The sequence below is a fragment of the Haemorhous mexicanus genome, chromosome 3 (genome assembly GCF_027477595.1).
Source record: "Haemorhous mexicanus isolate bHaeMex1 chromosome 3, bHaeMex1.pri, whole genome shotgun sequence".
NCBI lineage: Eukaryota > Metazoa > Chordata > Aves > Passeriformes > Fringillidae > Haemorhous > Haemorhous mexicanus.
Window position 1 is genome coordinate 93,057,299 of NC_082343.1, and position 15,662 is coordinate 93,072,960.

At 36.0% G+C, this 15,662-nt stretch overlaps 1 protein-coding gene across 1 annotated transcript in view; it reads right to left on the minus strand.

Moving 5' to 3' along the window:
• PRIM2 (DNA primase subunit 2) overlaps positions 1 to 15,662 on the minus strand; it is a 91,223-nt gene that overhangs the window by 6,229 nt on the left and 69,332 nt on the right. Inside the window, exons 10-11 of the mRNA XM_059842672.1 lie at positions 6,793 to 6,919; positions 5,947 to 6,029 (exon numbers count right to left, since the gene is read on the minus strand). Of these exons, the coding sequence (XP_059698655.1) occupies positions 5,947 to 6,029; positions 6,793 to 6,919 (210 nt within the window). The remainder of the gene's footprint in view (positions 1 to 5,946; positions 6,030 to 6,792; positions 6,920 to 15,662) is intronic.

Here is a 15,662-nt window from a genome sequence, read left to right on the forward strand (position 1 = left end):
CCATTCTTATCACCAGAATGCAATGCTGGTTGAAATATTTTAAAGTTTCATTACCTCCTCCCTCCTTTATATAATCAAAATGTATGCTCTCTCTGCTTATCAAACAGAGAAAATTGCTGGAATTAAGAGATAGCCTCAGTGGAAGGAAAAATAGTTTTCAAGAAATGTTAATTTCAAGCCATTTCCCAAGGTTGACCTTTGTGTCAAACACAGCAATATACAGCTCAAATCCCTGCTGTACTCATTATCGGATGCTGCCTTGTATTTATTGACAGATATATAAATAAATTACATTTGCTGAATGGATAAAAACAGCAACACACTGCCAGGAAAGTACTTAGCCCCATTATTTCTCTGTAATAGCCCAACTCATTACAGTCCTATCCCTCTTGCCACCTCCTGCTAAACCTTCTGTAAAACACAAAGGCCAAGGCCAGCTAGGCAATGAAGTCTGAAATCTGCCACTATCTGTGTACATAAATATATTTCCATTTTTTCCTCCTCTCTCCTTGAAATTGACTGAAAAAATTAGTAGTTAAGGATTGAGAAAACTCATCTGTTCTTAACACCTCAACTTCATATTGCCTTACATTTGCTGGCTGGTTCTTTACAATATAATCTATGCCATACAAAACAGCCATCTCTATTTTAAAGAAAATGCTAACCATGTTATATGCATATACTTTCTTAAAAAGTGTTTTTCACCTAATATGGAGTAATTATCAGAAGACCTATTTGTCTGTTGGTTAGTTAAAAGAAACATTCATGATATTCTGTGGCACTCAGATCTGTCTAAATTGAATTTTCCAGTTGAAGTAAGTCAACTAATTCAATCTAGTTCATAAATATTTAAGATTTTGTCAAAATTCCTCTTATTTAATCAAGATTATATGTAATAACATGATGCCAATAAAAAGTTTTGTAAATTTAGGTGTAAATACATTTTAAATCTCAGAACCTTAATTGAGCAAACAAACTCAGGTATGCACTAATTCTTAGTGTAAACCCTAAGAGATTACAAAAGTTAGTATATATGTAAGTTCCAACTGGCCACATCATGGAGGACCAGGTTGCCCTTCTGCATACATGAAAGGGAGGGGCAATAAGGGGCACATTTAACATATCTAAAGAATAATAGCTTTAGTAGATTAACTTCCTTTATCAGGGAAGAAGTTGCCAAGAGGAAACAAAAAAGGTTAAACACTGCAAAAGAATGGAGCCCAGCTAGAAAGGAGTCCTCTCGTGAGAGAAACAATCCTCTATTAAAATAAAACAGATTTACCATCCCTGATAAATATTATCTTTTCTACTACATTTCTGTCCATAATGAAAGCAAGCTTGCAGCTCTTTTTCCCTAGTGTTTCCCAGAAACAGACCTCCACTCAAAGCTTCATTCACAGCAGCAATCTTTTGCCTCCATGTACATTAAGCCATTTACACTGCATTGCTTTATTTTGTAAGTAAAGGTACCTACTCAAGGACTTTTCCTGCTAGTCCTTACGTGCCTTTTTCTTCAATGCCATCTGCAACTTGCTTTTCTGATGTTGCTCTACAGACTGCTAATGAGGCTGAGATGATGTTTGGCAGATGTATGCAGCCACCTGCTTTTATAGATCCTCAGCACTCAAAGTAAAGATGTTGCATAGCAGGACAGTTGGGGCTCTATAATTATCCACTGCTATTTTCAACTTACTCAGAGTGAGTTTGGGGTTGGGTTTTTTTACATTGCAGAATTAACCTATCATTAAAATCTTTCTACCATAGACTCAGTTATGTGTGATTAATTCTAACTTTTCCTGGAAACTTTCTTTAGCTGCAAGGGAAAATATTTTTACGGACAGCAATAACATAAAACTTTTTATATATTAGATCAACAAGGAGAGAGTTAAGGTGCTTTTCACTGTGGTGGTCTTGTGGTGGGTTTTTTTGCAGGTTTGGCAGTTTTTTGTTTGGTGTTTTGATGGGATTTTTTTTTCCTTCATAGAAACATATATCCATATCAGAGGCCTAGGCACAGACTGGTTTATTTATTTCCATCTCTGTCAAGAATCTCCCACCCACCAAAACACTAAATCTGCTGAAGAATATTACACGAAGTTCAGTGAGTAACTTAATCAAAACCTTTAATTTAACCCAGTTATAGAAGAAAAAAAGATTTTTAAATTAAGAATTCTACTAGAACGAAAAGCCTTCTTCTGAATTTTTCTGCTGTTCATCAACATAAGTATTTTTCCCTAAAATGCTTTTTCTCTTAATAGAAAAGCAAAAAGAACTAGTCTAGACTCTGTTTCTTCTGTTTGTAGAACCAGAAATTTTTACTATTTTTGGTTTTTGCCATTGTTAATGACACGATTTAGGAAAAAGGTAATTTCTCCAAGAAAAATTTCTGAACCAGGTAATAGATATTTTGAAATAACTAATTCAAAGCCTATAATTTCTATCTGTCTAAATGTAAGATGTGTAGGCAACAAACTACAGTGCATTTAGGACAGCATCACAACAGATATATTAATCACAGAATCATAAAATGGTTTGAGTTGGAAGGGACCCTAAAGATCATCTAGTTCAGACCCACCTGTCATGGACAGAGACACCTTTCATTAGACCAGATTGCTCAGTGTCCCATCCAACCTGGCCTTGAACACTTCCTGGGATGGAACATCCACAAATTCTCTGGACAACCTGTTCCAGTGACTCATCGTCCTCACAGTAAAGAATTTCTTCCTTATATCTAATCTAAACCTCCCCTTCTTTCAGTTTGAAGTCATTCTTCCTTGTCCTGTCACTACATGCACTTGTTCAATGTAGATTATGCAAAAACATATGTTAACATATTCTTTAATCTTTATATTCTTCAAATTTATTTATTTTGCTGTTATCAAACCAGATTTCATTGGGATTTTACCTAATTAGCCATATACCAGAGAGAGAAATGAAAACGCATACACTATAAATTCAAATGCTATGCACTTACACATCCACATATCAGATGCTCAGGCAATGCTTTTTTCTCCAAGAAGCATTAAAAAACAAACCTACTATCACAAATATAGACTAGCCTAAGGAAAATGTGAAATGAATACGAGTTAAATAATTCAGTTCTTGGAATAAACATCAGGATTACTTCTCTGTTTCAAGCACTTTGATAATTAGGCAAGACCTGTAATCATCTGCTGCATTACTTAGAGACGATTACTTCAGCAGATACAATCCTAGACAAGATACAGCCCCAGAAAATCTAGACTGGAACAACAGGTTGGATCCAAATACTCCACAGCAAGCAGACTCACATATTCAAATGCTTTGATCCCTTTTTTCATTACTGACAGCACTACAAAATGAATGCAATGAAAGCAGTCTAATGCTCAGACTGCCTACTGAAGTCATGTGAGGTCTGGCAGTATTTGCTCTTTACCATCATCACATCATCTTTCCCTTTTCACACTCAGTCTTGTGAAAAAGCCCTTTAGGATGGGGTTTGTTCCTACCATGCAGCAATCAAATGCTTTACCTGAATTGGAAAAATTCAGAAACTCTTATGAACCTTAAAGAAAAGAGTGCATGTCAAGAGTATGGGCAGTCCCAGAAACAGAAGGCTGAGAACAACACTAGGAAACTGAGCACCTTGGGTAAAACCACAACCATTAGGGCTAGACACTAGCCCCCACTGTGGCTCACATAATAGCCATGAGGAACAAGCTTCAAAGACAAGGAAAGATGGGTCTGGAGGGAAGACAGAGTTCTCTAACCAAAAGATGAAAACCCCAGTGGGGTACCAATTGATCAGCGCATAGCTAAATTCAAAATAGATGTTTGAAAAATTATGCATCATTCCCAGAATATTGGAAAAGAGCAAAGAATGAGCATAAGAGGTCCTGAGCCCTGGAAAAAACATACTTTTTATTGAAATACATAGCTGGGAGGTCAAGCTCCAAACCATTCATTAAAAATAGGTATCTACCAGTTTGTAAGGGCACTCTTGTTGGAGCTGGAGTTAACAGGAAGCCTAAGTGTCAAGGGGTATGGTTTGAGTGAATGCCAGACTAGTTACATGAGACCACTGAAAGACTGGTAAACCATCTATCCCTAATATCTATTCACAGAGCTAAAGGTAAAAAACCATTTCTGATACTCAGCAACCATCATCAACATCAGAGAAGACTCCTAAAAGCCCTGTCCTCCCTGGACTGAAGGATTCTGACCTGTTCTTAGTCACACAAACATTACTGGACCATGAAAACGGAGCAAAAAGGAGGGGCAGCAATAATGCCAACTTGGAGACTGATGGCAACTATTTTTCTTCCTCTTCTCCTACTGGATATCTCAAAGACTGTTTGATGTAAAAGATTAATTTCTCAGAAGCCAGGCACAGCCAACATTTAATTTATGCTATTTTATTTTATTTTTATTAAGTTTTGCATGGAGGGTGTATAATTTTGTGAGGTTTTTTTGTTTAACACTAGGAGTGGACACTGAAGAGCCCTTTATCCTAATTGCACTTAAACACCACAGAAGTCATGGACAGGACAACATCCATTTCTGAGCAAAGAAGATGTTGATGGACACAGTTTTTCTTAGACACTTTTGATAAAAAATATAAGACTGCTAGTGAATCCAAATTCTACCTTACCAAAAAAACCAAAGAAAAACCCCTAAATACATACACACAAAAAATAAAAATCACAATTCACATTAAATAAGGAACTACATTAAATGTGAAGATACTGTGTTACTGTGCAAATTCACTGAAGAAATAACCTCTACTAAATCCTACCCACACATACAGCAAGGCATATAAGCCAGTAAATCCTCACCAATCTTTCCAATGATTAGCAGGATAAAAAATCCTAGACCAGCATCAATTCTTGATATACATGAGGAAAAAAACCCAAGGAAAGTACCTCTAGGGCCCGTCAGATATTTGGATGCTTATTGATATGAACCAGAAGAAAACAGGGAAAGAAAAGAAAAAGGAAAAAACACTCCTACAAAAAAGTGTATTTCAGGAATTCGCCAAGAATTACTATAGTGAACAATAAACTCTTTAAAACTATTTTCTTTTAATTTGTAATTAGTCCTTCCAAGGGAGAGTGCTTTAAGTGGAACTTTCACATTCTTTTCCACATGGTACAACAGTCTGTTGATGCCTGACAAACAATGGTGACATTCCATATGAACTAAATACAACAATTTTAAGCAGGTTCTTCCTAAGGATCTAAAGCAGGTTCCAGCCAGTTAATACACAGAACTGGTTGGCCTCAGCTTAAATCTCACCAGTACCTCTTCTTTCAATGAAATTATGACACCCTCTTACTGCCTTAAGATCTTGCTAGAGAATGCAGTGGGAGACACATTTCTTCAGGATACATCTCAAAGTTCCAATTCCTACATTGTTTTTTGCTACATAAGATAGATTTTTCCATTTAAGTTTATGTTTTTTAAAAGCTGATAAAAATTTCTGCTTAATTTCATTAGGTGTTTTATGTGCTTTTGTTGTTCAGAGGAAGTCAGCACAAGTGATAATGAGGAATGTATGGGTTTTAGAAGTTTATTATAGAAAATAATTACATTTGTGTACTGACTACATAGTAATCACCCACAAGTCACTGCAAGAATAAAAATAAATTCCCTAAAACACTGCCAGATTCATTTAAACTTCTTTTCTAATCACAGTGCAGTAAAACAAAGGACAAAAAATTTCTGGATTGTATTCACTATTGGAATAAACCTCTTCACAATATTAAACAATAAAAGGTGGTGGCAATAATCATCACATCAGTGGGAGCATTGCAGCCAGAAAGCCAAAATTCTGGTGTAAAACTTATATAAAAAGAAATATCTCACAACACACAGTGACAAATTGCATATGGCATTCCAACACAAATAGAAAATAAAATTGAAAAGCAGTGCCTTATTAATGAAAGTGTCAAGCAAAATATGCCTTACCTGAGCTATTCCACTGGGAGGGATCTTGTATGACTGCAGCTTTTGCTTCAGTAGCTCAGGATCACTGTGGCGGAATGGGCACCCTGACAGCATAAAATAAGCAAGCTCACAAACAAGGCTGTTTACTCAGGAGTTAGTGCAGAAAGGCACTCAAGAGACCAGCTAAGCTGTTCCTAATTGTCTAACAGCTTATTAATAGGAAAGTTAATTACCCATGTGTACAATTGCCTTTTTTTTTTTCTTTAAATAATTACTTTACTGCAGAGTTATCAGGGCACCACAGGCTCAAGAGTCACATAAAATATCCTACCATAAAGAGGCCACAATTATTCACTGACAGGAAAAGAGTTTAAGTTAGTGCCTTACTAACAATGACAGTGTTGGTACATTTAATAGCTGTGGAAAAAGCCCAAGAAAATAAAAGTCATGAAAGTCAACTGGTCTTTAAAAGCACAGTCAGTTTTGGGACACAACTGAATGAATGACTCAGTATCAGCATAACAACAGAGAAGCAAGTGTAGGTTTCCCATGTCTACTCATACAGCTGTAGGAGTTTTTAAAACACCCTAGCAAACTTCAGACTTCCTGTACAATTGAATTCATATTTTGGAACACCTCTAATTGGTCATTTCTTAAAGCACCTGCACATTTAAAGTCTCCTTAAGCTGCAAGACAACATATGCAAAAACAGCAGTTATCAAGTCTGATCAAAAGAGAATAGTTCAAGACCACCATGGTCTGGAAATTAAATACACAATTGAAGAGACTACAGGAGGGAATAACTTCTCTAGCCAAGAGATTCTGCTGTTTGTGAATGCTTGGGGTTTCTCCCCTTAAGGAACTCACCATGATAATCCCCTTGACTTGGTGGATTGGACATGATAATCTTCATGCAGCTGTATGGGGTATAATCAGTCCTCTTGCCTTCTTTCCCATAGCTGTGGCGAATGCTGTAGGCATATCCTTTGTCAAACTGAATAAAAACAGAAGAATAAATTCTTATCTATTGGGTCAGTAATTCTACCTTCTCTGCAAATAGAAATATTGAATAACAAAATAAATTTTCCAAACACACTCAAACTGAGGAAATGAAAAACCTAGTTGCTTGCTGCTAGCTTTGAGTTTTATATTACATAAACTTGCATTTGTACATAAATGTGTTTTACAGACACAACTCGAGAGAAGTGTGTAACTGCATTGATTTAAGGTCTTTTCAGCTGATTCTGTAATGGCTTTAAAGATAAGATGATATAAATATCAAAATTTTGGATCACTCCATATTAGTAAATGGAGAAAATATAGTAATTTATAATCTTTCAAAAATGCCCATAAATTGATTGCCTGATCAGAGGAAAAAAAAACAGAATCGAGATTTCTTTTTTCAGGTTTATGTTCTTGTTCTCCCAAAGTATAATGTTGCACCTAGACTTTGCTTCAGCACTGAAGTTCAATTCTTCAGATTCTAAAATGATGTATATTTGCTTGTATAAAAAAAATTTCTCTTATGTCTATCAACAGACTACCAACTCCTCCAATAAAATGAAATCTTCTTAAGTATATAGATGTAATCAAACATTTATCTTCACAGCTGAGCACAAAGCTATCAGTATATCATTTTAGTCCATTTATAAATCCTGTGGAAACAATTCAATTACATGAGTTCATGTCATTTTTTACATGGTAATAGGTGACATAAAATCTGTAGAGGAATCAGATTACTTAACATACAGATTCCATTAAATTGCATTTGTTACTATAAGACATGAAGGAACATTTGTTAAAATAACATACTTCAAGTTCTAAAAACCACAAATACGATAAAATTATGAAGCATCATGTTTAGAATTACACCTCTTCAGTCTCTCTTTGCCTCAAAAAAGAACTATGACAATACATAAAAGGAACAACTCTGCTCTTTCTCAATTCAAAATTATAGCATTAATCTCAAATTCTCCATCTAACTATAGACAATTCCTATAAGAATTTAAGTTTTCTTCTAAAAAAACATTTTAAATTAATTTTTTACTCTGACTCTCGTATTTTACTGAAAGAAGATAGTGTAATAAATTGAGAAAAATCATTCAAACATACCACTGCTAATGCTACTACCACAAGGATATTCTAATCTCTACTGCTAAAAGTAGTTCCCTATTCGGCCTGTGGATGCCCAAAGAGTACTTCCGAATATTCATATACCTATTAAATCTCATGACTGGCCTAGAGATGACAAAAGCAAAATAGAAACATGAATGAAGTGTTTCAGATGAAAAAAATACCATGATTTTGAAAATATAGTTACTTAAAACTCTATAACATAATATGTAAATATACATGATAAATGTGTGTAAAAATACAAACTTTGATAATAAAATCCTAAATTGCACCTGAGTCAAAGAGTAAAAAAAAACTTCTCCATCAAGATGCTGCTCATAATCAAGTCAATACAAGAAGACTAAAATTCAGCACCCATCCCTAATAAGGCTTAAGACATCCAAAGCTCTGAACAAATATTGACTAATTAATCTATACTATGCATTTGACAAAGTGACTTTACCTCAAAGAGTTTTTAAAAAGCAGCAAGGGGAAGAAAAGAGAGAAAATAGCATTTTGTTTTCCAGCATAGCCACAGGCAGGATCAAGCAGGTGGGAATACTCCTTCCTATCTATCTTTTTGCTCAGGAGATAAAAGAACTGGTGGGTTGAATAGCAAATGAACACCATTGTTTCTAGCAACAGAGTTGGGCTCACCAACTTGCCATTAGGCAGAATTCTCTAGGTGTGTGCTCACACTCAGCAGGGCCAGGGAACAACTCCCCACCCCTGCACAGGACACCAGCAGCTGCTGGCCAAGTCCTGCTGCTGCTCCTCTTGGAGCTGCAAGTGGTCTGATTACTCCTGAAAAACAGCAAGATCAAATACAAAGATGTCTGCATTTTCATTTCCAACCTCTGCATGAACCTGTTAAACTGAAGATGGAATCTGTGATCCTGTAGCCACCTGTTCTTCTACCCAGAAGCTCTGGAATATTTCCTCCTTTACAAGAGATGAATTAAAGCACATTTCATCTTCTTAACAAAGGATATTTGAACAAGCAATTAAGTTAGACTAAATTTTTTTTTCCCAAGGGTAAAGCAAATCATGAGTGCTTCAGGATGTACTGCTTAGTTTCCTAGAAAATTAACACCCCTCTTTAACAGCTCTGTATACTAAAATCTTGAGCTGTACTTTTCACATCACTTGCCTTAATGCCCACAGAAATTACTTTTAGTACCTAACTCATTACTTTATGCTGAGAAGCAGCTCTTGCAGTAAATAGAAACAACAGCTACATAATAACACAGCACAGCCTTGGGACAGGTTGGGTATTTTCTCACTGCTTTCTTGTAATCCTGTTTGGCTCTCTCTTCTTGCAGTGGCAGATGGCAGAGAACAACACAGCTACTTGGTGCAAGTTGGCACATGTGCAGTTACACACATCACTGAGAGCTCTCTCATCCCTGTGATTCAGCTTTTCTTATCATTGATCAAGGAAGCAGGATTTTAGCAGGGCTAGTATCTGACAGGCTGTGTGGTCATTCTCAGTGGGAAGAAGCCGTGAATTGGGGCATTTCATTACAGAAAAGCATCCTGCAGAACAGCCTTCTTGTACACTGGGGAGTGAACTCCATGGTCAGCCTCATTCTTTCCTAATACCATTATTCTAGGATGTGCATAAAGAAAAAAAAAAAAAAAAAAAAAACACAAGAAGCAACCTGTTTTGCTAGAAAAAGCACCAAGGTAAAATTAGACATGTTTGAAATCTGCAGAAACAAGAAGGCAGAGGGATCTGGTCCTTCCTATTTATTCTAATGCCCCAAATTGAAGTGGTTCAGGTAAAGTTCCTTGAACAAAATAAATTATAGACAGCACGTATCATGCATGTAGATGCTTGCAGAATCATTCTAATTGCTTAGTTTTAAACTATTTTAGAGAAACAGCTTTAAAACCCACAAACTACTATTACCATCCATTCTAATTGCAATCTATTAAAAGGGCATTATGGCAACAACCTGTAAAACGTCAGACTCAAATTAAGTGATTTGAAAAATCACCCAAAATTTTTGGTGATTTTTGTATGAAATTTTGAGGGGCTTATTGAACCCTGATATGAACTTGCTTAACAGTAATGATGCTGCAGGAGCAAGTATATTGCTTCTGTACTCTGTGTGACAGTTTCCACTGAGATGAAACAAACACAAGACAAAAAATTATTCATAGAAAAGCTGGGTATGTTCTACACATTCCACCACAGTTGTGCTAAAAATATCAACAGAAATTGCCAAAGTTACTATGAAACAGTAATACTGAAGCAACATCATTACACTACTGAGATGACCTACAGCTGGTCACACTTGACAGCAAGGATTCTCTCCAGCTTTTGAACGGTATGGCCCACATCAGGACTATCTCACTTACTTTGCCTCTATTTAGCTCTCTGAGCTTTCTAAAATCTGCAACACATTTATAATTTATGTGTGAGGTGAACGGGCCATGGCTTTGGCAAGGGAGAACAAGATCAAGAAATGTATCTCATTTAAGCACTGAACTGATTCACACACTGAGGCAAAGGCAGCCCTACCAAAAATTGTCATTAGGATCTTGGAATGTGTAAGTCTAGGCATTAGCAGCAGTGTGAATTTTTGTTTTAAAAGAAACTGCAAGTCAACCCTCCAAGCTTTAATTTGATCACTAAAGACATCATTTTTTAGGGACTTCTCTTTCCTTTAGGCATGGCTGTAGGATGCAGGTGATGTCATCAGCAGAGCACTTCAGACCAGACAAGTGGGTAGTTCTGAGGTTTTATGCACCAGGGTCTGCTGTAATGAACTGACATGTCCATTGTATGATACTGAATGAGCTGATGGTGATGCTGGGTATCCTGGTGACACTGAGGCTTTCTTAGACAACTCCTCCCTATAAGAAACAAATCTCTGGGTAATGATAAGTGGGACAAAGCCAATCATCCAAAGTCAGGACCAAGGAGGCTTGGGAGACAATTCACTTGGTATAGATAAGTGTACTGTAGCAAGGAACTTATCTTTTGCTTTTATGTGGTACATTCTCCTGAGTATCTGGGTAACACAGATTCATTTGTCTAATAAACTTTAGTTAAGACACATGTACTGTACTAGATAGCCTTCACTAGAAGATACAAAAGTTATAAATTAGAGTATAAATAAAAAGGGATAGCTATAGATACAGACATCTAAAAGCTATAAATTTGGAACTGGTATCGCCTAATACCACATTACCATATGCCAGATAGGAAGTTCCAGATAGGAAAAGCTTTTTTCAACAAGTTCTGATCACATAAATGCATTCAAGATCTTTAGATATGGAATGAGGATGGACCTCAAAAGAACCATTTGGCAGGTGTATGCTCTCCTTTGAAGGAAAGTTTTCAAGAGACAGAGCAGGAAAGCATGGGTCATGTCTGCCCCATAATTATCAGTTTGATATAACAGAATACACTTTCAAAGCTACAAGAAATGACATTCCCTAGCCACTCCAGTCACTGAACAATGGGCATCATGTCATCACTGAAAGCCACCTTCTTTATATCACTTGCCATATTTGCAGATTAGTATCTGTAAATATAACTAGGTGCCCCATAAAATTTGTTATCGAATCTCAAATTGAGCATGCATATTAGGATGGAAAATAATTTTCTGAAAGGTCTTGCAAGCCCTGTACACTCAGGTTCACACTTCCACAAAATTTTCAGTTAAAACTACTTTTATATATTCTTGTAAGATTTTATGCATCTATTCCTTCCAGTACTGGGAAATTGATTCATTTAAAGTCTATTAACTAAGCAAAATGGTGCACTAACTTTGTCTAGCTTCTTGACTGACCACCTGATTAATTCCAAGTCTGCAAAATTCAAAGAAGTAATGGCTTAACACCTTTTTTTTCAAACAGTCATTGGGTAATTTCCTGTCTAAAATTGTTGAGCCTGTGCAGATAACAGCTTCAGATTCATAAATTTATCACACACAGTCATGTATCTGCTGAAATAACTGGTTCTCTTTTTCATTCATTTCCTAGGCAGTCACTCAAATCATAACTGTTGACACTGCTTAGCTGGCAGATCTTTATCCAAGCAACATTTTTTAAGCTCATTCTTAAAATAACCTCAACTTGAGATTACCTTTTTGCAAGCACAGTTGTATTTAGGAGCACAAATAAATGCTTCTCTATCTGCCAACAACAAAAATTTGTCCTAAATTACCATCCTGTAGCCCAAGTCCTACCTCAAAGGTACAGATCAGAAGCATCACCTAAAACCGAGCTGAAAAATTATTACATTGTGTAGCAGTCAGCACAGACCAATCCACAGCAGTATAAAAAACCTTTTCCCCTCCAGTTCCAGGATTATCAAACTACATGAGGCAAGAACCACTTAGCACTGGAGATGGTTTTATCTACTATAAGAAAATCAGAAATTTTTAATATCAGTCAAACACCTTGTACACTAACTGCCCATATGAGCATAAAGTGTGGGGCTGATGAACTAACTAAAATCTGATACTGTGGGCTTTGATTTTCAGCAGTCTAAGCTTGCCTTCATAAAATTTAGCTAAATACACAATTTATGTGCACAACTTTTTCACACATTTACATGCATCAAGACTTTGAAAAGGAAAAGTAAAGCATAAACCACAGCAGGCTGTCTTCTGCCTCAAGACACTGCATCAAATTATCAGCAGAGCACATCCTAAAGCCTTAACAACTTAATTTTTCTTAGGCACATGCTTGGTCCCCTACAAAAGATTTTATTAGCTACTTCAAAACATTGCAATATTTTTTCTGTATCTAAGTTATTCTGATGGTTTCAGTTGGGATAAAGTTAATTTTCTTTCCAGTAGCAGGTACAGTGCTATGTTTTGGATTTAGTAAGAGAATGATGCTGTTAACACATTGATGTTTTGGTAGTTTACAATTAGTGATTATTCTGAGACAAGGACTTCTCAGTTTCCCATGCTCTGCCAGTGAGGAGGTGCACCAGAAGCTGGCAGGAAGAACTGACAGGACAGTTAGCTATGGGGTATTCCAGACACAGAAATCATAAACTGCTCTCAGTTGTGTGGGTGCTGCTGGTCACTGCTTAGGGACTGGGCAGGCATTGCTCAGCACATGGTGAGCACATTTACTATCTATCACTTGTGGCTTGTTGGGGGATGGAGGAGGAATAGAGGGAGGGGGTCCTCTCTCCATTTTTATTTTGACAACTAAGTTCAACAGAAGTAGAATAGTAACTAACTGCATCTACAGAGATAAGATTCCACTCCAAATATCTAAATCCAGACATCTCTCATTATCATCAATGGTGGTCAATGGAATCAGAGGAGCCTCGGGAGCAATTCCATTTGCTCTGGAGGCTCATTAAATAAATCATTCTCTAGACACTATTGACTATATAGGCTAGATTTCTATTGGTCATAATGGCAGTTTATAACCCAAGAGAATGTATACTTAGGAGAAAAGAAATTTAGTACATCTGTATCAAAACTGAGAGAAATCCATACTTACATGTATACCACAGCACCATGTATTACAGATTTACAGAGAAGAGGGATGGAGACTGGCCAGGGACCCAAAGTCCAAAAACTAATTTCCTACTGCTAGTTCAAGCCCTATCAATTCCCTAAACAAGAATGCTCTCATATGATGTTCTATAATTTTATTTGAATTTTACCCTAAGCCTCAGGTTTTCAAACATGGTAACATCACTGAAAAACTGAAAAATATTCCTTCAACCAAAGTGACACAGTTATCAAAATTTGATACAACTGTGACAAAACTATCTTTTACTGAGATGTGGTTAAACCTTTTGGATCAGTGACAGAACAAAAGGATACCAAGTCCCAATCACGTTTCAAGATGTCAGCAAATCCTCAGTATGAGTGCAAATTTTAAAAAAATTGATTTGTTTTCTAGATGAATTGATCATTGGAAAAAAAAAATCAAATCATTCTTAAAATAAAATTACAAGGAGACTGAGTAATGAATAAATTTCCTCAGGCTGATAAGTATTCCTTTTGTCTACTCTAGACACATATACAATTAGCTTTTTTGAGGCAGTCATAAAAAAAGACAAAAGCAAGGCAATGAAACACAAAACAATACATGGACAGTTAATGTTTATTAACCCTCTTGAACATAGAGTAAACCAGATATTAGAGCTGTCCTAACAGCATGGTTTGGCTCAAGATCACCGACATTCTCTCTCTACAAACTCTGCTGTAAAACCAGATTTTTTTATTTTCTAACAGGACAATAAAAAACAAAATCACATTATAAGATAATGATCAAACAGAAGTGCAGAAAACCAGATACCAGCCCTTGCTGTCACAATAAAGAGAACTGCTTACATACAAAGAGCACTTTATATTCTATCTTATGCTAAGTGCACTATAATCAAGACATATTTCAACTCTAGACTGCAATTACAACAAGAGCCTTTCTGCACTCAACAAAAGAAAGCTTATTTCAAAAATACACAAGACTATTTTCTATCCTTTTAGGTTTTCTCTGACTAAAAGATTACTTGACTGCAGAGAAAACAGGAACAGAAGAATAAAGAAGCTCCACTACCAGACTGCTCTGAACTCTGAACTGTCTCAGAAGTAACGCACATCTCATTTTCAGTGCCTGCTGTAAACTTCTAAAAACAGGGAAATAACTGTGGTAGCAAAGTACAAGAAGGAGCCCAACTATTGTAATTGATTTTTTTTTTTAAGTTTGTTAGAATTCACTTGCATTGCCCCAGTTCTCATGACCCAAATTCAAATCCATTAAGTACATGAAATAAAAAAGACCAAAATAAATTGGAATTTAACCAGCAAAACTTGCCATAAAGACCACATGTTTCCACTCCTACATGTACAGCAGGAGACAAAAAGAAAAACCAGGAATCAGAAAACAAACAAACAAAAAAATCCAAAACCCAAAAAAACCCACAAAACCCCCCCATATAAAGGACATTTTGTCTTTCTTCTTTGTAAGTGGACTTGAGAGGGGATGCAAGGAGATGTAAAAGCCTAGCCTATGGAATTCAGTTTCACAACTAAATGGCATTGTACATTTCATACAAAATTAGAATCCAACCTTCTTTCAAGAAGTAGTAACATCTCTGATGTTGAAATACTTGAGCCCTATCATAATTTCCCTTTCCTAAATCAGTATATTAAATTTTCAAAACATAAATTGCACATAGAACAAATAATGTATGAAGATCTGTTCTGTCTTTATTCATGAGATCCAGCAGATTTCAAAGACATGAGGCAGAATGTTAAATCAATTCTGAAAGCAAAAGTACATTTTTATTTACATCATGCCTATTGTGATATATCAGCAGTGTGCACTTTTGATACAATATGCTGCTTTTCTGCATGACTGAATATGAAACACAGCCATGATTTATTGGCTGAGTACAGACTGAATATGACAGCTATATGATGTTACAGCAATTACATGGACATTATCAAAAAACGTATTCAGAATCCTGGGTTTTATTTTTGAAAACAGTTTATACAATTGCAGGATATCTGAATTTTTGATAAAATTATTTTAAAGCATTATTTCAACTGAGAGTATCAAGATTTAAAAAATTTCTATCAAAACTCTTCTGTTCAAAAAGCACAGGAACAAAACTGGAAGACACCTGCTGTGTC